This window comes from Temnothorax nylanderi, unplaced genomic scaffold (genome assembly GCF_030848795.1).
Source record: "Temnothorax nylanderi isolate EJ_2023f unplaced genomic scaffold, tnyl_v1.0 TNYL_tig0001_pilon, whole genome shotgun sequence".
NCBI lineage: Eukaryota > Metazoa > Arthropoda > Insecta > Hymenoptera > Formicidae > Temnothorax > Temnothorax nylanderi.
Window position 1 is genome coordinate 3,888,532 of NW_027249063.1, and position 25,366 is coordinate 3,913,897.

Below are 25,366 nucleotides of genomic sequence, written 5' to 3' on the forward strand. Positions count from 1 at the left end.
ATACATTGCACAATTATAATCATTAAGCATAATCTGTAATAAATATAGTTTTGGTTCTGTATGATGATTGACAGGAAATGAAAGAACTGTTTAGTTTGGCTAAAGAAAACTTTATTAGATGAAGAGGATGCGCGACTTGTGATTTCTTAAGATACTTTATATATGATTGCACTTGATAAAGTTAGCTGTAGACTGGACTTTCCTTTACACACAGAAAGAATTGCTAACTGTTACTTAAGTATCATTACATTTTACATGTTATAATTTTAGTGACAAAAAGTGATACATTTACTAAAAAATAACGTTCGCGCTATTATCACGTCGGAATTTTTGACGGATCTTCCGCGAGTTCGCTCTCTATGAGAAGATGTTCAGGATCCTAGAGTATGATCCATGTTACGATTCCGCGTGCGCGAAGTCGAAGAACCCTCGCATGTTGGCCTCAATCGTTCCAATAAAAATATTTCCTCTCGCTCTGTATCCGAGTATTCAAGTAGACGGGAATTTTTCTTCGCGATCATCGGGGAAAGTGCAAAGTATGAAGGGGAGAAATGTACGGTGAAAATATTTCGCAGATCTCTCTACGAGTCTCTCTGAATTTTTTGAATGCTTAGGAATTTTGAGATAAAAATGAATTATTGCATGCCCCTGTAAAACAAAAAGTTGAATTCTATTAAATAACTGGTTGTCATTTCTCGTAAACGATGCAAGCTATGACACAGTACCATTGTATATATAATTGAATCTTTCCTATTTAAATTTCAGGATTTGTACTTGAAAAGTTTTTACTATTTTTGAGGATATCGATTGCAAAGAAATTTAAAGTAATAATGTCATTATAGTTATTCTGCATACCTCTGTCATAAATTATTTAACAAATTTGATTTTGTTTATTTTTTCAAAATATTGGAATTTTTTGAATTTTGCTTTCGAATTTTATGACACGGGTAGTGACAGGTACGTTGATCGAATTGCATGAAAATATTATATAACATCGGAAGAGAGGAGAGTGTCGACGCGCGCGAAGCAAGCGAGAACGAGTAGAAGAGTGAGAGAACGATGACGAGGAGAAGCGAGAGAGAGAGAGAGAGAGAAAGAAAGAGAGAAAGAGAGAGTGTCGAATGGTAGCTATGCAAGAAGAACGCGAGCAAAAAGTCCTTTTCCACGAGGTCTCTAATAGAGGCACGTGACGATGCACTTTCCTCGACCTTTACGCTCATCTTCCCTCTGATTCATCGACTTCGTCGACTTCCTCCGTCGCTCTGTCGCGGACGACGGCACAGCAAAGGAGAGAACCTCTTCTTATCCGCTTCGATGATGTCTACCGGCGAAGGCGACGAAGAAAAGGCGAAATAGCGGTGAATCGATCAGAGGCGAACTACACACTACTGGTTCTGATTACTACTTCTTCGTCGATGAATAATTGCTATCGTGCTGCTGCACGTCGCTCTCCGTGAATTTGCATTCGATGAAATAATTCGTATGCCATAAGACACGTAATACCTTGTCGTCGACGTTGATAACGTCATAGCGGATATCATAATTATTAATGTGTAAATGATTTTCCATAATATTCTTCCATTCCGCGTTCCTAAAAGAACATATTGCAAATATTAACTGATTGCAAATATTAATTGATTGACAGCCCGTACGCGGATACCGCTTGCTAGGCTAGAAATGTAGTGAAGGTCTTATAGAAAGTAACGTTGAGATGTGTTCTGCTTTCTTTTCTGAATCCGCTACGTCTTTACGACAGCTATATTTCATAGCTTTCCAACTTCTGAAATTGTCCAAAGTTAAAGCGAACTGTGAATTCTGCAGTTTAAATGTAATTAAGCTGTACCACATTGGTAGAGTAGCGAATTAATTTACGAGGCCGTGACCTATAGCTGTTACTTTTTCGGGCTGTATTGTACACTTTACATGATATATGTATGTATGTATATACCTACCTACATGTCCGTCCAACGAGATGACGCAGAGGGTGGCGACACCGCGGGGGTACCGTAAAATTGCCGTGAGAAAGCCGTCCTTCCGCAGGTACGCGTGCGACTTTAGAAGACCGGAGGTCCTCAGGGGAAGATTCAGGTAGCCACGAGAGAACCTATCCGCGCAGCGGTGATCGTGGGTGGAACTTGGAAACGTAGGACCCCTTCGTCAACGAGGGAATCGCTTGCGTATCCGCCCGCCGCGCCGGGATGGATTCTCGCACAAAAGGACCTCTCGCCCGAGGACCCGAGCTGTTCTCATTCATTGCTATCGCCTCAATGTAGATTTTTCTCATACGAAAGCTTAGGAATCGAGGGTATAAGGGAATGAGGTCTGAGGGGGCGGGACTCGGGCATCAGGTAAGAGGATACCCTCGCTTTTGCGCGAAGGACACCGAAGAACGCATCGCACCCGGAACTTCTTACTTATCTTCGCTCTGTTAACCTTGTCCTTTTTCTTTCTCAGGCTCACTCGATTTCGCGCTGATTTCCCTTTCGTTTACTCGTGCACGCTGTGCAGTTATCGCATGCTTTTCTCAAGGTTAATCTGTTTGGCAGATCAATCCTAGTTCCTCTTGCGTTTATCAACCGATAACGTCGCGTCGCTTCGAGGACTTTTACCACCGCAAAATATAAAGTTTAGATTTTTAATATTGTGGGAGGGATCGGTGCAATAAAATTCTACGCTGCGAATAACAGCCACGCATAAGAGCTCTGTTGTAAGGTACTTCAGAAACCTTTGCTCTCGGATGCAAAGCTATGTGTAGTTTAATAGAGAGCGGCACTCTATATTTATTCATCTTGATTCGAGACCGATATACACGAAGGGAGAGTGCTTTCGAGAGGGAAACGAAAAAGGGCGAGAGGGAGGAACTCCGATGGACAGATAATGCTGGTACGCGCGCAGTTCGTAGAGAGGGTCGTGGCTGTACTAGGTCGAAAGGGTTGAATGCCGACGGAACCGTTTAATTTGGCCTTTGTGGACGTATCCTGTATTCGTTGCACGATATATGGCCGGTCCCGTCTCGCCAATATGAGACCGCGATCTTTCTAGTGCGGGTGAAAAACAGACTCCCGAAAAATCTCCTCCAACGTAGTTCTTTTGTTCTAAATAGGTGCGAAAAGAAATGTAGAAATTTATGTCTTCTCTAAATCAGGTAACGTTTAAAAACATATGTCAAACTTTCACTTTTAAATAATACATTATCTTGTTCATATCTAAAAAATATTACTCCAAACTGGAAAAAAAATAGCACAAACACATTTGGATTCAAATACCACGAATTTCGATTTTCTCTGTAATGAATTATTGATCGCCTTGCTTACGACGCGCACACGAATTTATTTCAAAAACACATTACCTCCACGCTTCCACCGTCAGAGATCTGATTTTCAATTAATAAATTATGACTTATGGTAATCTTGTGAGAATCTTGTGTAATCGATTATGTATTCCTATACAAAATTACATATTTAGACGCAGCGTTGCTTCATTTTTTCTGTGTCATGCGTGTCACGAAACGTATGAAGAATCGAGACCAAATTCGTGCGTGACACCGACCATAAATGCTCGCGTTGGCCTCCACATAAATTATCATACCTAAAATGTGTATCCGAAAATACGCAAAGAGACGCTACGATGCGAAGCGAATTTCCGTGCCGCGTCGCCGCCACACAAGTTAGGTTTCTAGAAATAACTGATTTTGTCATTGAATAAAATTAAGACCAAAGATCATTTCGAACGGCTGCGTTGTTGAAAAAAATGAGAAACACGATGATAAAGATAAAACGCTGGATTGATGACTTCAAACTTATTTTCGGCTCAAGTTTTCTTCTCAATAATAAAAATTCGAATTGCTCGGCGTATTTTCATTAATAACACGTTAATTGAGCCTTTTAATTTGCAAAACCTTAAAGCCAAAAAAATCCTTGCGGATAAGAGAGCATTTTATTTAATTTGTAAGAGGATTTATTTTAAAAAAGTGTTATAAAATTATTTTGTGAGTAATGTATGAATAATTGAATCGCATACAGTCATTATTAATTACCATAATATATTTGTGATGTGAGACTAAAGTCTCCACTTCGCGTATCATTATTGAGAGCCAAAAGTTTTAGAGTTAAATCGAGTCCGCTCGTTATTTCTAAGTTACAGCCCTTTCACCGAATTTTCCAACTACATTCGGCCGACCTATTGACACAATTTTCGCCCGGAATTCTTTTCTTGAATGGAACTCCGTCTGTTACCGAATGCGTACCGATCTCTGCCTCACCTGTTGCGTATTGTTGCACTCTCAAGGCAACCCGATTTGCACGGTGAATGCACTTATGGCCGCCTATCGACGGTATGAAAAGCGAGAGGCGCCAAGGGGCATCTATGGCGCCTCTCCCCGTGGCATACGGTCCTGTTTCGGGAAAAGAGGGGCGCGTGAGAGTCCTTTGATCGCGCGAGCTCTATTGAAAAGTCCCAATAGAGACTGTCTCGTCTCGTGGAAGAATCCGCTATTATTACGTTCTCGCTATTGACTTTATAGAAACCGCAAAATCGACTTCGCCTGAGCATTCAGCTCTATTACGAAAATTAACACGCCGCATTCAATTCGCGAATAGGAATCGGTAATGCCCGGACATCCTCCCCAGCAGCGACTTCATTTTCACCCCGTCAGGAATTCCATGACGGCGAGCGCATCCGACAATATATTTTATGAATCGCAAGAAGCTATACAGATAACACGAAGTGATGTTATATCATAGATAATAATGTAACAATAAGATTGATGATAAATTAAAAACAAAAGATTTTTTAATTTTTGGCGTTAATTTTTAATAAGTATAAAGAAACATACAATAAATCCATCATACATACGATTTGGTTTCGTTTGCTTTAATATATCACGTTTAAAATGTCAAGTCACATCGAAGGATGATTTAATACGCTCCTGTGTGATTCTCTTAGCTGATGATAAGTTCCCTCGCGACAATTACCTTGCGCTTCATATTTAATTTGCCAAACAAGGCAAAAGAATCTCTCAAAGTGCCGAATGCCGATTCTTTCTTTCTCTTGGCATTCTGTCGTTTCTCGGTCTCGGTTGAATTATTGCGGAGAAAGTTCGTGGGGAATGCTCTGCTTAGAGTTTCTGGACGATTTCGAGAGGGAAGAGATGAAGAGATCCCGCTCCCCCCTCCTCTCTCTTCTTCTCGCATATCCCTCCGCGCGATGCAAAGTTCTCGCAGGAAATCGCGTCGCGGAATTCGACTGGAAAGAAATATTGCACGCGATTTCGCAAACGTCTCGCGATTTGTCGGTTACGAGCAATTTCGAAATTCTGACGCTAATTTATCAACGATGCCGATCTGTCGTTAATTATCAATCGATATAGCGCACGCGTACTCTTTCTTTCTTTCCTCTTCCTTCACCCTCTTTTTTCTGTTTCAATAATCATTATGCAATCGCGCATAAATTACACAATATGGCAATATACACTTTGATTCCGTACAAAATTATTGTCGTCAATATTGTGCCATCGTTGTGACCTCGAAAAAAATCCAAAATACAAATTTTGGATTTTTTTTCGAGGTCACAACGATGGCACAAACAAAATGATGAAACAAATATGAAAGATGGTGCGATGCTGTCTACATCGCACGATTCAGGTAAAGGTCCGTCGAAAATGCCAGGTGCGCTTAGAGCCATTGACACGACCCAGGAAATATATAAATTATCCCCCAAGACTTCTCGGGGAACACCCCAAGGTGAAAATTTACGAGCAAATTAATCGTAATATCGGCAGCCGGCGATTTTTTCCGATGTAACCGTCAAAAATCTTTTTCCCGCATCTGGAATAACGACGTATAATAAAATGTCATTCGTAAGTTCTAAAAAAGAGACGTAAAAATGCGAGCACTATAACTTTAACGACGAAGGAAAAATTCTTAGAAATTTATAAAATAGTAATTGGATGCCCGTTCCTCGCTGACTTGCAGTAATATGAGATGTATATTTGTTTATTTTTTAGAGAAGCGAAATTGTTACTGAGATGTATCGAGATAACAAGAGACAAAAAGACATTTGTGAATATTTTCGGTGAGGGCTTTTTCGAAGGAATTTTTTGGGGTCTCCTGCAGGTACGGTCTGTCTTAAAAAGCTTTTGTATTTAATGGTAAAAAAAAAGAAAGTTAATGGAAGAGAAGGTCTCAAGGGGAAAGAAGACAATTTATGGTATATTCTAAAATAAATGATCTTTTAATACATGAAAGAAAACATAATGCAGATATTAAAGATAATGTAATTTTTTATTATAAGATATTGATTATATGTAAAAGAAGAAGAGAAGAGAGAAAGAGAGAGGGGGATGGCAAAATTCTTCGTACAGCCGCTGGTCTTTGTTGTGGGATTTTGCGATTCGCTGGGCCGGCTAGATTCTCAGGTCCAGGCCTAGGAATCCTCTTGCCTAATAGGCTTTTCCACAGATTCGTTGGAGAAAATATCGGCGAGCTTATGTTGGTCTTTTCTCTCCGTGTCTTCTTCTTCTTTTTGCTATCGCTTCATCCTTTTGCACGTAGAAATGATGATCGCGTGCGCATCGATCGTTCCCGAGGCCCGCTGGAAAAACAGTTCCAGGATGATATATTTGGAAGGATTTCGTTCCGCGGCTATTGTGTGAGACTTGTAGCGATTCGATTCGATAACATATTCGTTTCGCATCATATTTATACACCTTGTATGTATATACATATATATATATAGATTGTCAAATGTAATAATCCATGTTAAAAGCTTGCATCTCGTTTTCTTAAATAATTAAACACGATTTTTTGTCGATCTAACAAAAGTAAAAATAAATTATACGGTAACACAAACATTACGATGCTTCGACGCGATACACGCATGTTTGTGCATTTATTTGCTAATTACTTATAATTTAATTAAATGCTAATTCAGTTTTCGTGCCAGATTCGCATTTCTATCTATATAACATCTATATATACATTTTTTAAACTTTGAATATGATGGAAGAATTGCGAGTGTGCTACCTGAATTAATTAGTCGCATTAATTTAACATCAACCCCCAGTAATGCCGGTTAACGTTGCATGAATCTCACGAGGTAGATAAGGCTCGCCGGTCGTGACAATATTGATCATATCCGCGGGACAAAAAACCGGATGAGAGTTCGCGTGGGAAAAAGAGAGTGTATATACGCACGGAGTTAACGAGCCTAATCCTGTCAGCCTCATGAGTCGAGATTAGGAGAGATCTTGCTTGCAGACGGCGAAGGCACGAGCGGTACGAGCCACCTGTGTACTTACCGGTATATACGGCCGACGGTGTCCCGCGGTGTCGTTTCGCTTTTCAGAACGCGTACGGATGACCCTCGCGCGGTTACGCGAGTCCCAAAAGCGTGTGCACCCTGAAACAGCGCGCTCGCTCGCGCGCTACGTAAATAAGAATAAAACGTTTCGCAAACAAAAGCACCGTTACGATAACGAACCTGTCGACGTGGACCTCGAACTCGTCGGGAACTCGTTTCCGCCCCGTGGAAGAGGGAGAAAAATCGTTAACCCGTCGCATCGGACTAGCACCGCTTCGCACAAGCAACTCGCGTTAATCTTTATTCTCTCTCCGTAAACCTCGGCCAACACTGTTACCGCAGTGACGAGGCAGTGCCGGCGTGGCGTTTCTCTAGAAAGAAAGAAGAGTGATAAGAGCGGCGGTGAATGCGTGTCTCGCGAACCGTGAAAACGGCAAATTGATAAGAGCAATATATATCCTAACACATGTTCAATGAATTCAGTTCATGTCGTTTAATCAATTCATCATTAAAGGATGTGAAATATAACATAAAACCCCAAAGATGTATGAAGATAAATGTATTTATTATACGGAACAAATAATATATATTTATTAATTTTTATTTCTATCTCAAATAAAATAATGAGCAGACGGAGTTCTTTCATTTCACATTTTATTTTGAATACTGAATGTTTTGTTGACCGCGCATATCTCGATATTGCTTATCGGCGATTTCGAAATTTAAGAACTAGGAAAATCTGAAGATTTTCAACTTTGATACGAGAGATTTAGGTACGTGAAATTCGAGTAAAAGACGGTTCTTTTTCCATTATAATTATTTTCTTACTTGAACCTTGGTCAACGATGGCGCGCCAAGAGATGTCCCTTCAAGACGGACGTTAGGGGTTCGTGAATGAGATTCCTAGCTGTGCTCGCCATTCATACGAGCCTCGTTTTCAGGACGAGATCATCGATAACAGCCGGTGCATTTATATCGCGTTACCCGCGTCTATTTTTCTTCCGATGCGCTTCCTTCGTGCTTTATAGCTATTTCTCATACAAGGGAGTTCTCAAATAAACACCGCGGTTAAGCAGTGCTAAATTTAGCACTGAAAAATACATGTTTTGAAATATGTTTACTTTGAAAGATCTACCTTATATCATTATTACCTTTTTGATTTTCTCCGCGATTAATAATCGCTCGAATCAACTCCGTAACGGAAGTATGTAGTAGTAATTAAAAAAAAAAATCAGATGCCAGAGTGAATAACCGAGTTGATGTACTCTCGTGCGGACTTTTTTGTACATTTATCGGATTCGAAGCTAGTCGGAAAATCCAGAGCATCGTTGTCGATTTAACGCGTCTCTCCCACCAGCGTAGTTCCTGCTTTCTGTAATTTTTTTTTATTTTAAAGTATCGGCTTTCTATGGCCGCGTTAACGAGTTACCATTGAGTTCGATGACACCCTTCTAGGACTATCCTTCGTACTGTCGCGCGATCGAACGTCTCTCTCTCCCCCTTTCTTTCCCGTTGACTCGCCTGTCTTCGGCAGAAGAAAGAGGAGCGCTAGATCAGCGAGGATCGGTGCTTTCACAGCGTGCAGGTACGAGGGAGTAACGCGATACATCGAGACAGGGGATGCCTTAGTTTTCTTTTTTTCTCTCTTGCTTGCTCTTCGTTCCTAATTCGAGAACACAGGAGGCCGCAACGTCTGGAGAAATCGAACCGCGCCGACGGTTTCAATCGATTATTTCTCAAGGATATTATGCTGCCAACCGTTGCACTCTCCCCCCCCCCTCTCTCTCTCTCTCTCTCTCTCTCTTGCGTTACCAGAATAAAGAAATTAGAAGAAGAAACGCACAGAATTTTTACAGATTTCAGAATAATTATCTAGAGTGTCAAAAGACTAAATTCTGCATCGCAGTAATTTCAATATTTTTTTTTATTAATTATTGCCCTTTGATTTTGTATTTGACTTTTTCGATTTTTCGTGATAAATATAAGCTTTGCGCGCACAAAATTGAGTCAAGAAAATAAAAATTGTGACGGGAAAAACAAGCGACGAGAGAAAAATATTTTTTACCAAACGAAATACGATGGACCTGGTCAACCGAGGATAGTGGCAGCGGCAAACTTCTCTTCCTCCCCCAAGCGACAAATCCACAGGAGGTCTTTTTGGAATTTACGGGAGTCCGACTTTCGACGTAGGTATGAATGACTTGGCATTTCGTACCTGGTCACAGTAAAATAGCGAGATAAGTTTCAGGCATTTTCAGGAATCGTGCGTTTAGTTTGAGACCGTACAGTAGCTTATTCTAAAATGTTATGATGTGTTTTACGTTCTGAATTTTCTTTGTTTATGAGTAGATATATATACAAAATGTTATAAGATATAAACCTATCGTTTATATCTTTTTCTATCTATTCTTGCTGGAAGACACTATTCTTGTTTTAAACTTGTTTTAAATATTTGTTGTTAGTTTAGTATCTCCTTATTTACTAAATTTCTTCTTTGTGTTATTTATAGCGTTACATCTTTGCATTATATGACATCTTCTAAAAGATACGATAAAACGTATTGACGATAGATTTAACTCCGGTAACATTAAGCTGGTAACGTAGGCCATTAGGCTTGTAGATACCATTACAAGTTAATAGTTTAGTCGATAGCTCAGTTAATCAATTTTGGTCAACGTTCCCTTAATGGCCTCTGAGATCAAATGGATCTAAACAGAGACCAATCGAGTCCTTGCCACTATATTCCGCACAAGCAGAAACCGCGACATCGTTCAGATCTCGAATAAGGGCTGAGCTCCTTCGCCAGTCATCTCGCTGCGATTAATTCCATTAGCGTCTTTCACGTTGTTAATTTCTTGTTTTGAGTTGCATCCGGATACTTAATAACACGGGTCTACAAACTTTTACTTTTTTCTGTGGTCTGGAAAGAAGGAGTTGTTTCCTATAGTTTTTTGTGCGCTGAACCCGAATGCGCAAGCAAAAATGTCCTTTCACATCAGCTTTATGAGAAAAATAGAGTTAATATCCCCAAGAAACGCTTGTGACCATTTTTGGAGATTCACAGCTGACGAACCGATGTATGAAAGACTTTTAAAACGACTGAAATTAAAGCTCGAAAACACTGTACATCAATATGAGAATGCCAGATCTTTTACTATAAGTACCATTGAATCTCAGGTGCGCTTTGTTTTTATACGCCCTGACCTGATGTTGAAACATTTTGCTTGCGGATTTAGCGTACAAAAAACTATAGAAAACTACTTTTCTTTTCCAGATCGTAAAATCATGCAGACTCGTGTAATTATTATATATATGCATTTATATAGATACTTTTTATTTTGAAATTGAAACAGTTACATTACACGTACATTATAATTGCATTGTATAATTGCAAGAAATTGAACAGACAGACAACAAGTGTTGGTTTCTCATTCTTGTTTTAACTCGGCAATTTTTAGTGACAATACTTCGTATTTTTTGATAGCGTCTTGTAGGGTTGTAGACACCCGACAAATTCTTTCCGGATGAACCGTGAAGAATAAAGTGCGCACGTGGAGTATGACAGGAAGAGAAAGAGAAAGAGAGAGGAAAGAGAAAGAGAACGAACGAGGTCGAGCAGTAACGCCCCCGTCCCTCGACGTATCGCGTTCTTCGGGAGCAGATGTTCTCGGTGGACCCGGGACTCCGCGCATTTTGACTGACAGTTGAATACCTCTGAAAGGACTGCGCAGATCTCGGTACTATCCGTCCTCCATGGTTCTAAATTTCGTGTGCGAGCGTTTACGACGTATACTCGCCGCCACAAAAGAACGGCCTCTTCTCTCGTCGAAATTAAAAATATTCTATCCCCGCGGAGAACGACAGGAAGATGGCGAAAGAGAGAAAGATCGTATTATTTTTGGTTTGAGATAGAACGATCAACACGCGATCGACACGGTTAATGTCTCGTACGTTTCGTTGATTACAAAATGTCGCGACTAACAAGCGCATCGGTGTCCTCGATGTCCACGAAATCGACACAGGGAAGCGTGCGTCGTCTGATCTGACCATAGAATCCTCTCCGTCCGTCGTCGGGACGACCTCCTTTGTCCTATCATACTGTCGATAAAGGCGACATCGAAGGGTCAATACTCCGAGAAGTTAGATCCGGGAATATCTGATACGTGATCAGCGACGAGACATCGAGCTGGAATGTACTATGACACATGTATAAGAATCCGCATAAAGATGTTCTCCATATGGAATTCTCTAGATCTCATCGAGCCAGAATGTTGTCTTATGGCGCTTGTTAAAAATCCGCATAAAGATGTTCTCCATACGGAAGTTTCTCCATATGACGCGAAAATTAATTTGTTTCTCTCGAACAGTTATTGTATTTCTATATCGTATACATGATTTGCGCGGCGTAACTCGGGCGATCGGTCGGAAAAGTTGGGAAGACACGTAAACTTTCCCAGCACGAGGTAAGAGGGACGTTTAACGTGGATGGCCCCAGGGAGGCGACGGTAGACATGGGCCGACGATAGCAATGTCATGGTAGCCACCGGAAATAGCCGGCACTATCAGCCGCTTTGCCGGATAGCGCGCCGTCACCGCAGAAAGAGTTCCAATCTTCTATTCAGCACGTTCTTCCACGCCTCTCGCTCTTCCTAGTTCCATCGGACTATTCTCCCTCCTACTCTCTCCCTCCCCCCCTCTCTCTCTCTCTCTTTTTCTTTCTCTCATCTTCCTTCGCTCGCACGTCTCTTTTTCCCTTTTACGGGTTGCCCGATACAACGTCTCGACGAGAATGGACTGGGACCGTTTCTACCGCCGAAAAAAGAAGCGCGAAAGGGTGGCAGAAGATGGCCGGAAGCATGAAAGAAAGCAGATGCCCCGACAACCCCGACTTATCTGCCAACATCCTTCGGCCCTCCCGCTGTACTGGCTCCCTCGCGCATTCTTCTCCGATTCTCCACGGTTTAGCAAATGACCAGATCTTTTTCTCTGTTTTTTTTTCCTTTCAATTTAAACATATTCGTAGTCGGTGCATTTGCGAAAATGTTTTGCGATTATCATTTGCATGTGAATTTTATTTATTCAATATATTTATTCAATAAAAATACAATGTAAAGTACAAATGGCGATAATTTGAAGTTTGCAGATCGTGATAAATTACATATATAAATATTTTATTTTTTATAATTCGAGTAGGTGCAATGACGCGTCGGGAATACGCTGAAACGCTATGGACGCAGAGCGATAGAACGATGTAAGCGAAACGCAGTGTCGTTGATAGAGTATGCAAACTTCATTGCCCAAGAGGGTGGGCGACGGACTTCGCCCTTTCTTCGTTTCTTTGCTCACGCCGGCGGCCTGCACCCCATTCGGCGCGGTAAGTAGCTGCGCTACTAAGCGGTGGTTGTGGTGATACATCATGGGGTGTCAACGAGTGTCCCTGCCGCTGTAATCTCGCATCCATCAAGGCGACGCGCGGTTCGGAACGGGACGGGACGGGACGGGCGGGAGGGAAGCGAGCACGGGCGAGCGGGCGGACGTACGACGGTTCGCTGATCGATGTCCATCGGCTCCGAGAAGCGACCTCCGAAGCCTCACCTACGACCTTCTTTCTCTCCTAACACGCTCCGACGACGGTGGCGGCGGGGTAGCTCTCGCTGGGATCAATCGGTTTTTGCCCGACTCGATTTTCATTTATCTTTCCCTATCTGAAGGCTGCTATCGTCATCGCGATCCTTCAGGCCGCGCGCACGCTCATGATGTAAAGCCTGGACAGTCCGCGTCGTTCCCGTGTATCCCGAATCAGGCGCGAGTTTCGCAACTCGCGTAAAAAATGATGGGGGAGCAAACGTTCCCCCAAAAGCCCGTCGATTAACTGTAACTGCAGTCCCGTTGTCTCTTTGTCGCTTTCCAGTCTCGGTCTCCTATAGGTTCTCGAAAGCGAAAGACAGTTGAAGCTAATCAATGTTCTCATCCTCGTTCGGCTAATTATTCTCTAATCTCTCACACGAACATTCCCGTGGCGAGCCCGTAAAGCCAGGATTACCGGATGTAAGGATGCCAGAATGCGATGTAAGGATTATAACGGTGTCCTTGATCCTAAGGGACCTTCGCAGGTATCGTCTTAGTGTTTTCTTCCCGCTTCTCTTCTTTGTCGTGCGATGGTTGGTGATTGGTATATTTTGTACGATAATACCAGGAAGAAACCCCAAAGTTAATAGGCGTTAAATCCTTATTGCTGATATTTATGCAAAATAAACTTGACTATTATATTTCTGTTTTTTATTTCAAAGATATATATATATATATATGTATATATATATATGTATATATATATATAAGATAGTTCCAAACAAAATATTGTGTTTGGAAGATAAAACAAAAATTACAGAAGCAAATTATTATTTATCTCTTATCCAAAATTCCGCATTGACAATGTTACATTTTTATCCTTTCCCTCTCTGAGAGAATTTTTCCCAATGAACTTTTATAACTCCTGTTTACGCAGAAAAATCACGCGGTAGCGTCGGCCCGTAACGCGGCCGTCAGTTGCAGCGAATAAATTACGTCGCACGGTCGGGGCTGGTGTATATTGCTCGCAAATGGTATATCTGGATAATTCGACGTGGTGGCGAATCGACGTCGAATCGCTTTATTGCGGACTGGTTTGCAAACAGTGCCATGCGGAGCGGACCCGAGCGTAGCACCGTTCCCGTGATTAATGGCCGAGGGTGCGCCAGAGTAGTCCAGAAATTAAGCGCGGAAAAAAACAGATCGTACCTCTCGTTACGGGTATGATTTCCGTTCTGCCGGCTCCGTCAAGATGCCAATGAATAGTCCCACAGCAACGTCTAGTGAACCTCTCCTCTCTCGTTAATTAACAGGAAAATTATTCCGGCCGCTAAACAACTCACGAAGACCTTGTGCTTAAAAGCTAAACGGTTTTTCGGTACCGTGAGTTCTTCTACGATTTTTTAAAAGCAAAATTTAAGTGCGAAATGTAGGCATTTAAAAAGCCTTGGCAAACTATTCCTTATTATATTAACAATAAACCGTAGAAAACGAAGAATTATAATTAATCTCGTACATTTCGTATATTTAGCATGCATATATTTCGCGCATCTCAATCAGATTGCAAGTAATATGTTATACGGCTGTAAAAATGCTGCACTACGTTCGCCGGTCGACTGGAGGCCAAAAATTTCACGCGCACACACATATATACACACACTACACCTAAAAGCGTCGTTTTTCCCCTCTTGACCCTGAATTATTCAACGACTCGAAGACCCAGCGAGGACTTCATAAAAATTGCACGCGTCGTGATTGCCGTGGTTCAGAGTCAACGGATGGGAGGAAGAGAGACTACGGGGAAAAAAGAGAAAGAGAGACCTTTAAAATTTACCCCCCTCGGTCCCTGAGGGACGACGCCATCTTCTTTCCATGGCGCGACGCTGTTTTTTTTAAATCTGGGACGTGTAAACGCCAAGTGGGACGATTAGGTGCACTATGAATGAGCCGGAAAATCGGAATTGATTCTTCTGTGACCTCGCATCAATGAGTAACAACATGTGCTTCCATATATAAAGAGTATGTTTCATCTCTGGTTAGAATAGAAACGACGTATTTCGTTCTGACAACTTTTATCTTTTGCAGTCTTAAATTGTATGATTTATTAAGGCTTTGCCAGTTGTGAAAAATTGCGACTTTGCAGCTTGTTTTCCGTTCTACATATATGACTTTTAGCGGCGTTTGAAATCCTCTTTGTAAATTTTTTTTTCATCGACCACGCGAATTTCCACCGTAAAACTAACCGTCGACCGCGGGTCGAGAAACGTCCCGGGTGACGTATAATCGATCAGACCGAATTCCCCTCTTGTCGCCAATCCCTTAAATCCGCCCACCTATCACTTCGCGGTATGTAAAGGGTATGTTTAGAATCCGACGGGGGCTTTAGAATGGTGCTCGCCCGGCGATTCGTAACAGTCGTGACCGCGTACTCGGCATAATGCGGGAATCGTGTTCCGCATCCGGAAGTATCGCGCGCGGGATAGATGTTCGCCCGGTGCGGACGCGCTTTGAAAAACTGGCCGCCAAGCAAACATCTTTGAGACGTGTAACCGGGGGAGGGATTTTGGTCATATTTAATGCATCGCTTCGACGAGATCCCATTGCGTTTGAATAATTATCTCGAACGATTTAAAGTATTACAATTTTCTGTAAATAATTAACACATTCTTCGAAGTAAACTTCTGATACGAATATTCCAAAAAAGAAAGTTACGATTATTTGATAGTTTCGTGTATAAAACGCTACGGATGTTGAATTGTGAGATATCGTAGCGCGGTAGATAAATATTTAATGCGACAATAAAAAAAGTTACAATTAAGGTATGAATTTAGGATATCATAAAATAAAATTTTACCAACTGAATAAGCTTTATACATGAATGGCATCAGAAGAGTTTTGTATTAGCTTCAAGAAAAATATTGACGAATCAAATTTACACCTTCCGATCGTTTAAAATCCGCAACGACGAAGTTCTACATTGAATACCGAATCTTCGCCGGCGTACTGAACGAGGGATGAAAGGGGAGGGGGAGTGGTAAAGTCCTCACCCTTGCCCTCGACCTCGCCCCTCAAGGGTAATAAAACGGCAATTTAATTCGTACACTTGATAAACGCCGCGCCGCGCCGCGCCGCGCCGCGCCGCATCGCCTGCGCCCGCGCGAAGCTTGGCGAAAGTCAAACGAACGGGGAGGGCTTATTTTGCAAATCATCGCCTCGGCGATAATAAAGCGCACGCCTCGAGAAACAAGGAGCAAAATAAAGGTGCGACGTGAGCGATGACGAAACCTCCGCGGGTCTGCGTTTCACAGGGGATAATGATAAACTGCCGGCGTCAGAGTTAAACGATCGATTATTTCGTCGTGAAGAGAGAGATGCGCGCATCTACGCGGCGCGGTGATGGAGCGCATACAATAAATTCGAAGCTGAGAAAAGTGTGCGCTCCGCACGGTATGCCGGAGCCTTCACCGTTGCCTTCACCGTTCGATTTGGCGCCCTTCGTTTCGATCGCGCAAGTGCAAAGCGGCAAAAGTAATTGCTACGGAGAACGTCGGTTGTTTCATTGCCAAGGCGTCAATAGTTGTAAAGACTTCAATAAAAGACACATGACGTGCTGAGCTTCAGCAGCAAATGCGAATAGCAAAAGATATTGCATCTCGGTTTATAGTTTTACGGTGAATATATATTAATATATATCTAGAAAAAAAATTCAGATTATTAAGTATAAATATCAAAGTAATTTATGGAAAACGCGTTAACAAAATTTTCAATTTGTGACTAAACGGACATTTATACGTCTTGGATATGGACACTTTTCGAATGAGCACATTTATGTTCCCTTGTTAAAAAATTGCAAGTGACTATTGATGATTATCGCTATATTATACTTGCGGAATAACTTCGCATTCCATTCGTGAGCGCATTGAGAACCCGTGGCCGCGCGTCCGGCCAGCCCGCGACAGAGAGGGGTTGGAACGTAGGTAAAGGGGATTTTGCAGGAGAGGGAGGGGGGTTACTCGCAGGGTGGTTAGTGGCATTCATCGCGATGCAGATGGCTTCCACCCTTCGCGCCAGCGAGAGCGAGAGAAAGAGAGGAAGTGGGCGAGAAAAAGAGAGATCGAGCGGTCCGGGAGTGAACGAGAGGGAGATCACCGGCGATGCTGCCGCTTGCTGTTGCTGCTACTGCTGCCGCTGCCGCCGTCGTTGCTGTTCGTGTGCGTGCACGCGTTTTTTCCTACGTCCCTCTGTGCCTTTGGCCTCTGCATAACTGCCTCCCCTTCCCTCCTGTGGTGCACGCACACGTGCGTACGATCGACCAATCGCCGGTGTGCGTGTTGCCTCTTTCTCTCTACATGGAATGTGAGTATGCGTGCGTGTGTATGTGTGTGTGTGTGTGTGTGTGTAGGCGAGATTGCGTCCAGCGTGCGTAATGGTGCGTATGCGCCGTATGCGGCTTTTTATTTCTTCACCAAGGAAGAGGAACAGAAGTTAACCGACGGTAAAAACCGCGTGCGCCGAAGGTGCATTCGAAACTTCGCCTCCGAGCCGGAATGATACGAGCGATAATCGTGCTTTAAATCGCCGCAAGATATGAATACGGATGGAAGTTACGTCTCGTTCAATATCCTTGCCTTTATGTTACGTAAAGCCAAAAGGCACAATGTCTTTGTTACACAATCTAAATCCAACGAGTCAGATTTTTTTTTGCATCGCTGTCGATATAGTTACCAAATATTCTGTGGATAATGCTTGGATAATTTATAGTTCAGTATATTTACAATTTATTATGAATAACTGATGAGATCTGAAATGGTCTCGTTATTAGTATTCCTCCCCTAAAAGGCGGATATATCAAACGCAATCGCGCGATAATTCGTTTTTCCGTTCTTTGACACCAGCGCTATTGTTTCCCACATGATTCCCAGCCGAGTCTGAAATTAAAAGAATACGTAACGTCGTGTTAAACGATTACTCGCTCTCGGTCGCCTTGCACGCACGATTTCGTCTGGGTCACAACAAGAAGCGTATCTCGAATAAACGGGAACGTCGTCTCGGATTTAATTCTCGTTTACGAACGTACCCCCCTTTGCCTCCCTTCCGCTCCCCGTGCGATCCACCCCTTCTCCTTTCTCCTACTTGGCTCGTGAACGTATATTGTATATTCTCCCGAGGGTAGACCCCGGTTCTCTGTATTTACCTGTCACCTCGATGACGATCGTGACGAGGGTACTACGTGTACCCGGCGTACCCTTCGTTCTTGACGCTGTTCAGGGTACGAATGCATATAGACGTCTTGGATCTGGCTCGTGTGTCGCGTACGGTTTTTCATGAGCTTGCTCGCACACGCGAATTATCTAGAGGTACTAAAAATAACCTGCGGTACGGATTCAACGCTATTAACGGATTTAATTCGAAGACATTGGTAAGAATGATTGAGAACTACATTGACGTCAATACGTATCGTTAATTGGTCAATAATGAAACCACGTGTGCGAAATCTACTTTAATTAGCTCAGTATTATAACACGATATTTGATGTAAAAACTTGTAAGAGAGTAGTTAAAATCAATACGCGTACAAACATGGGGTCGACGATTTCACCGCATACCTCCCTCAGGAGGAGGGGGGGGGGGAGAAACATTGGTAAACAGCGATCAATTATATACGCGCGAGTCTCGTGGTTGTGCGTAAATTATCTCGTTCTCGCTTATATCTGGACGAGAGGTACGGAAAATCGTCACATTTTTCATGGAGATTAATCGAGTCGACAAACGAGTTCGATCGATGAATAATCGATCCGGGAGGGCGCGATAAATCGGCTGCTACTGGCCCGGTGGTAGCTACTGATTCCACGCGCGATTTGCATACGCAGGAACGTGTCGCGGTACCAACGACACCCCAGGCCCACCGATTCGATTATCATGAAAATGTCTCGAAAACGTGTGTCGCATCGCAGACACACTCGCAGACGGCTCTCGCCAATGACGCGCGGCGCGGCGACTCGCCCGACGAAGAGAGAGAGAGAAAGAGCGGCCGAGACGAGAAGGGGAGCCCCTCGCTCGCCAGGAACAGGGGGGCTACCACACGAGACACGAAAATTGGCATAAATGAGATTGATACGACTTTAAGTTACTCCACGTGAGAGGCTCGCCGCTCGTCGAGATTCTGGTCCCGCCACTCGTCACGCCACTTTGCGCGCGGCTCGCCTCCTCGTGAAGAAAAGCGCTCCGAACGACGCTCTCGACCCGAGGCGTCCAACCAGATACGCCCCTGCCGTTGACCGGCGTGTCGTTCGTTTCAATAACGATCTGCAGGAACCCGTTCTGCGGAAAGTGACGTTGAGAAAGAAAGAGAGAAGAACCCGCCAGGTAGCCTTACAGTGGCGAAGCTGTATTAGCGTCGACCTATTTTGGGCCGTACCTCGATGGCTCCGATGAATCGAGAGTGAGCTTTTCTCTTTATTCTCCCGAGGCGTTGATGGTGAATGTGCTTTGCGACAGGTGGCATTTATATGTTCTTATGTACGTATATATCTCTCTTACCGAGCACAACGTCGCTGGAGGAATCTTAAAAAGTGCCGTAATCGATATGTATCAGTTGATCTCAGAGACTCGTTCCCGTCATATATTTTTACGCACGTTAATCTTATTAAAATCGAGTGACTTTTATAAAATATATGTTGAAAAAAATTATTTTTCAAACTTTGTTAGGAAATTTCGCTTTTAATGAAATTTTTTATGGGGTGTCGGCATTACTAGCATTTTTAGTATAAATATACATACGTAACGTATCAAGCAGAAACATTATTATGCTAATACTCGATAATTCTGAAAAATAATAAATGAGCATACATTTTGCAATAGTTTTACCCTCGTATAACTTATAATTAAAAAATAGATAGCGTCCGGATCAATTGACATTCTCATTTTATACACGACTCACTATAGCTTTTTAACGATTTCAATCGATCGCAAAAACGCAGCTATCCCGAAGATGCTCCCACGGATGGCGAAGGAATACCGTGTACGAGGGTGACCGCGCGGAATCTGGGAGCGGCGGTGTGTAGAACAAGTAATAAAATAATTTTAACGACCGGCTTGAATTATGCGCGTGGTACAAATAATAATATCTGCCCGGCACGCATCCCCGCAATAAATATCGAAGGGGTCCCCGGTTCTCGTCCCCCTCCTCCTCCCTCCTCCCCCCGTTGACGATCCAGGAACCCTCGAGCATACCCTCTTCACGGTGCACCTCGGCGAGGTTCATACTCGGCTATGTGGAGCAGAGGGCCCCCGATCGTACCCGAGGGGGGACCTTGCGAAAAGGGGCCTGACCTCGTCGCAGTGATTCTCCGCTCTCCGGTGCCAGCGATCGTCGTTGCGTCTCGGAGACGATAACGTGGGAATGTCGATGTAACCGCAGCCATGCGGTTCTACGGCCGGTTCAACGAGATACGCATCTTTTCCTTGTTTCAACAAGATACACGCTATCGAAGGCATTTCCCAAGCAATAATGATTTTTATCGGCGATATCCGTCGCCGTATAACTTATAGTTAATTTTAATGACGATGTATTTCTACCGTTCTCTCTCAGTGATTTGAAGAATATATAAACACATAATGAATATTAACGGAGATTATTACCTTTTCGTGGGCGTAATCGGGTTAAGTGAAACGCTGGGGTCCGTGAAAATTTATTGCAAGGTTTCAGGAGTGATACACATTGCGTGTATCCAAGATTCGCGTAATCGGGATCGTGCCGCGGGCACGTATTGAAATTCCAGGCGCGTTGGATGACGTTCGCGTACGCGGAACGAATCTCCTCGAGGTTTCTTGAATGCACCGGGGGAGAACCGTGTCGCGCAGCGTGGACGTCGTGTTGCCGGCAGGTGACAGACGTAGCACGAATTAAGTGTCGTAAGATGGTGGGCCGCGTATACGAAGGGTGCCATTGTCATTTCCCGCCGCGCGCACCGAATTTCGACGTGGATTCCGAAGCGTGTCGATGGATCGATCGTCGCAATAATACCGGACATTTCCAAACGACTCGACTATTGTGACGTTGGTCCGCGACCCTTCGTAAAAATAGAGCGTCGCATCAAAACAAACATAAAAGCAATTCCGTCATACTTTCGCCGATATGAATCGTCACTTTAGCGAAACGCACGAGCCACATCAATCGTACCATACAAATTTTTTTTTCCATGACATTTCTGTAAGGTGCAAAATCGTAATTTGCATTGTGAAAATAAAAAACCTCTCAATTTCTCGATATAACGATTAAATATAATAATTCGATTCATGCGAGTTTCTAATGGAAAAAGAGTCAAATAGCCAGGCATCCTCGAAGACGGAGTTCGACGAATATTTAAATTGGCCGACGGGATATTGCATCGCGCGGCTGCGAAGGCTATCCGGTTGCAGTGCAGATTTTGCAATGCAAGAAAGAAAAAAGCGTTTCGATGTCGGGAACCAGAAAAGAGAGGCGGAAGAGACGAGGGAGACGCGGGGGGGGGGGGGGGGGAGGAGGAGATGGGGTACGGCAAGAGAGAGATTATGTCGTCAAAACGGACGTGCGGCGTAGACCGGCGGTTGTGCCCATTGGCCGTTGACAGCGCAATGAGATCCTGATTTGCGCGAATGTATTTAATCGTACGCGAAGGCGCGCGAGAGAGTTGCGGGCTCGCACGAGCGAGCGAGCGAGCGAGCGAGCAGTTGCGCGCATCGTTTAGCAATCAGGGAGAATGATGCAGCCAGAACGGGCCGGTCGACCGGGCCGGTGCAGCGAGATGCCGTAGCTACGCGCAATCAGTATGCCCGTGCAATTTATTTGTACACCTGTGCCCGCCGCGGTCCTGCGGGACGCGAGAGAGACCGATCCGGGATCCGGGCTTTCACGCATGATTACGCAGTCACGAAGGAACGAGAACTTAATGTTACGCCCGCGTAGAAACTGGCATAAATCGGATCTCTTAAATCAATTTCCTGAACGGAAAAGATCGGATTTTTCTAAAATTTTGCTTTTTTTAATAGGAATTAATTCAATGTTTTCTATTAATAAAATTAGATTTGATCAAAAGGTATTGAAATAATAAGTATATTATGTATACCTTTATTCTTACGAGTCTTTTTCTAAGTATATAATCTTGTTTTAATACTAAACTGTGGGTATTTTATACTTAGCAAATAATGGATGCATTCCGTTTCACGCATTAATGCGTATAATGCATCATTTATCCTTGTTGTTCACCGAGTGTTAAACAAGGATAAATGATGCATTATGCGCATCATGCGTGAAACGGAATGCACCCAATAACTTATATTGATACTGAAGGTTTTCGCACCTTTCCTTAAAGTGACACAAATTCTCGAAAAAATTGTTGAAAGGAACAGAGAAAATGCGATCATGAATGTGAGTTCATTGTCAAAAAAATTGGATAGGGATAATAATGCGACAATAGCATGGTTAACTTCTGGTTTTGGCGTTTTTTCCTTGATACTTAATATAATAGAGGATTTCAAACCTTATTCTCAACAAAAGATGCATCCCTTACCTACTTCGCACTTCAACTGTATTAAGCTTATGTATGTTTTCGACGGATATTGTATGTTCTCCTTTGTTGAATATATGTTTCTAGCCTAACGGCTTGCCATGTTACTCATACATTCCATAATTACATCTGATCTATCAAATTATTGAATCATTAGGCTTGTTTTCGTAAATCAAATGAGGGAATAATGGGCTAATAATATAATACGAGCAAAATTCAAGAGTGTGATGTTATATTAAAAATCGTTACGGATCTTCAAAGATAGTTAGAAACACATTTTTGAGAACCTTTAATCCCATTTTCTTCCGTAAACCTGAGAACTTGTGTGATAGGAATCTTTGCTTGCGGATTCGAACAGCAGAAAAAAAAGCAAATGTTGCAGATCTGTGTCATTATTTGTATTTTTGTGAACCTTTCGTAAAACCTGTTGTTTGTTGAGACACTGAAATTTCGTCCATGGGTGTGCGATTGGATGATAAGATTCGTAGCATGCGATCAGAGATTACCGGAAGGAATTTGGATTGATAATTTTGATTTTGATTTTTTTTTTTACAATTTGCGCTGATAATGTGACGCTTTGTATCTGTATCTGCTGACATTGCGATTATATGTGAACGATAATAGATACCTTTTGACTTATTTTGCTACAGATTATTAAATAAGATTATTTTTATCTTAAATTTTTTATCTGAATTGGAGGTGACAAAACAGCGAGTGTGTATGTGTGTGTGATTTGTCGTATAATGGAGATTACATTGACATGGAAGTTGCAAGAAAACGATCATACGTATTATCAGATTTATTAAAATATCTTAGCAAACTAATCTACTCGTACAATTATAATAATAATAGTTTTAATGAAGCAATTTGCTTTTCGTACTTGTCACTATTTTCAGCTTAGGATCTTCCGAAATCGATGGTCAACCATGCAAAAATGTCTCCATGATTTTTACATTTGGGTATTTGTACATTTTTCGAGCGAAGGGGGGCCAGCGAGGGAGGATCGCATTTCTATCCTTATCGAAGAAAAATTTCCGTGGAAAGGACAATGGGCCTTCTTTTTATATTTGCATCTGTAAGATAACTCGCAACCACACTTGTGACACTATCTATTTTTGAAAATTAGCTTCGAATAGTTTGCCAAGTTTTTTGTTGCTTTTATTTGTTCCTCGGTAGCAGGCAACCAGCTTCGTTTGGTGGTAGACACGTTTTTGTTCTGGAGCTAAAGTGTAGACCACCACTGCAGTCTGTGGAGTACCAATCAGAATTATAACATGTATAATACTTTCTGCAGTCACATTTGTCAGCTTTTCTATCGCCGTTTATGCAGAATGGAGGTGGAGTTGGCTTTGGTGTAGGTTTCGGTGTTGGCTTTGGTGTAGGTTTCGGTGTTGGCTTTGGTGTAGGTTTCGGTGTCGGACTTGTTGTAGGCACTATCCCACCACCTGGACATCTTCCACCTTCCCTGCCCACAACGCATTCCTGACATGTGCGGCTGAAGCACGTACCGGGGTAACAAGTACGCAAGTGCCCTACACCATTTATGCAGTCATAGTACTGATAGCAATTGTTGGGTCCGCTTATTTTAGACCAGCCCGGTAATGTTCCATTTCGGTATCTTTGGGGACAACTGGCGCAACCGGCCTGCCATGGCCAATCGCAGACTTGCAGGAGTCTATTGTAGTGCAGTCTCGTTATTGGATCTCCTTCGGTCATTAAGGGACATTTTTGCAAGACAGGTCTACCCACAGCGCACTTATAAAACAGCGTGCAATCGGATTCGTGTGGGAGGTTGGTCGTGGTGTTATGTTCATTTCGCTCTGGGTATGGACATATTTTGGGAATGTTCGCGTAGGTGTCTTCCTTCGGATCAGATGGCTCAGGTTCGATGTCCGCGGCGCTTACGGCCCAAGATGCCAGGAAGGCGATGGCGATTACGTATATTACTATGCCGAACAAAAATCACATCATTAAAATGTTAATCGCGATACGATCGAATCGTGATCTAGCCGGCTTTTATTACAACCGACTAGATGTCAATTATTGGTATAAATTTGGATTGCTAAAAGTTTCTAGCACACAGCGTATAAATATCGTTTTACTTTAATCGACGGTTCTATTATAGAAGTTTTTCAACACTCACCCTTCATCGCCTATCCTTTATTCAACCCGAACTTAAGAAACGTATCGCTCGTCCTATTAACACCTCTTCGATTGGTTTAAATATGTGACTGGCCGAATTTAGGCGGATCGGCTTTTATAAATATGCATCACGTTATCGCAGGTACAAGGACAGATTGTATCTATTGAAGATATACTTTCCTCGCCGAAAGAAGATTATTGGCCACATTTTGCAGAAAAATTGTTACGCCAAAGTACGTTTGCTTTAGGTCACGAATAATGAACAATCTTTATGCAATTATAGCATCGATTGTGAATCGATAGTTTACAAACTATGACGTAAAAAATTGAAATTAAAAACTAAACTTTATATCATACTGTGCTTATTTAATTTGATTTCAATCAAGCATGACTTATATTTATTATTGATAATAGATATATAATAAGTTAATAAGACATTCCATAATTAGATCTGATGATCTATGAAATTATTGAATCATTAGGCTTGTTTTCGTAAATCAAATGAGGGAATAATGGGCTAATAATATAATACGAGCAAAATTCAAGAGTGTGATGTTATATTAGAAATAAATTCATAAATGAATTGGATAAACGATAAACGTTTCGACTTTACTTAGTTTTCCCGAGATGCGAAAGACTTTTAAAAACGACTCAAATTAAAGCTTAGACACTGTACTTTAATATAAGAATGTTAAATCTTTTACCGCAGGTATCACCGAACCTCATGCTTTGTTTTTAAAGGCGATGTACGCTGCGGTAAAAGATGTGTTGCATGTTCAAGCAATTTGAGAAATTTAAATGTCTGTCGTA

The 25,366-nt window shown here is 42.5% G+C and overlaps 2 protein-coding genes across 8 annotated transcripts in view; one reads left to right on the forward strand and one right to left on the reverse strand.

Annotated features, from left to right (window-relative positions):
- The window catches only part of Soxn (SRY-box transcription factor soxNeuro), a 283,767-nt gene that overhangs the window by 149,004 nt on the left and 109,397 nt on the right, over window positions 1-25,366 (forward strand). The gene's annotated exons all lie outside the window — the stretch shown is intronic.
- LOC139787430 (uncharacterized) lies at window positions 22,879-24,370 on the reverse strand (the record flags this gene model as incomplete). Its single annotated transcript, XM_071726555.1, has 1 exon — window positions 22,879-24,370. A coding segment is annotated over one exon (798 nt), but the record flags the coding sequence as incomplete, so codon positions are not given.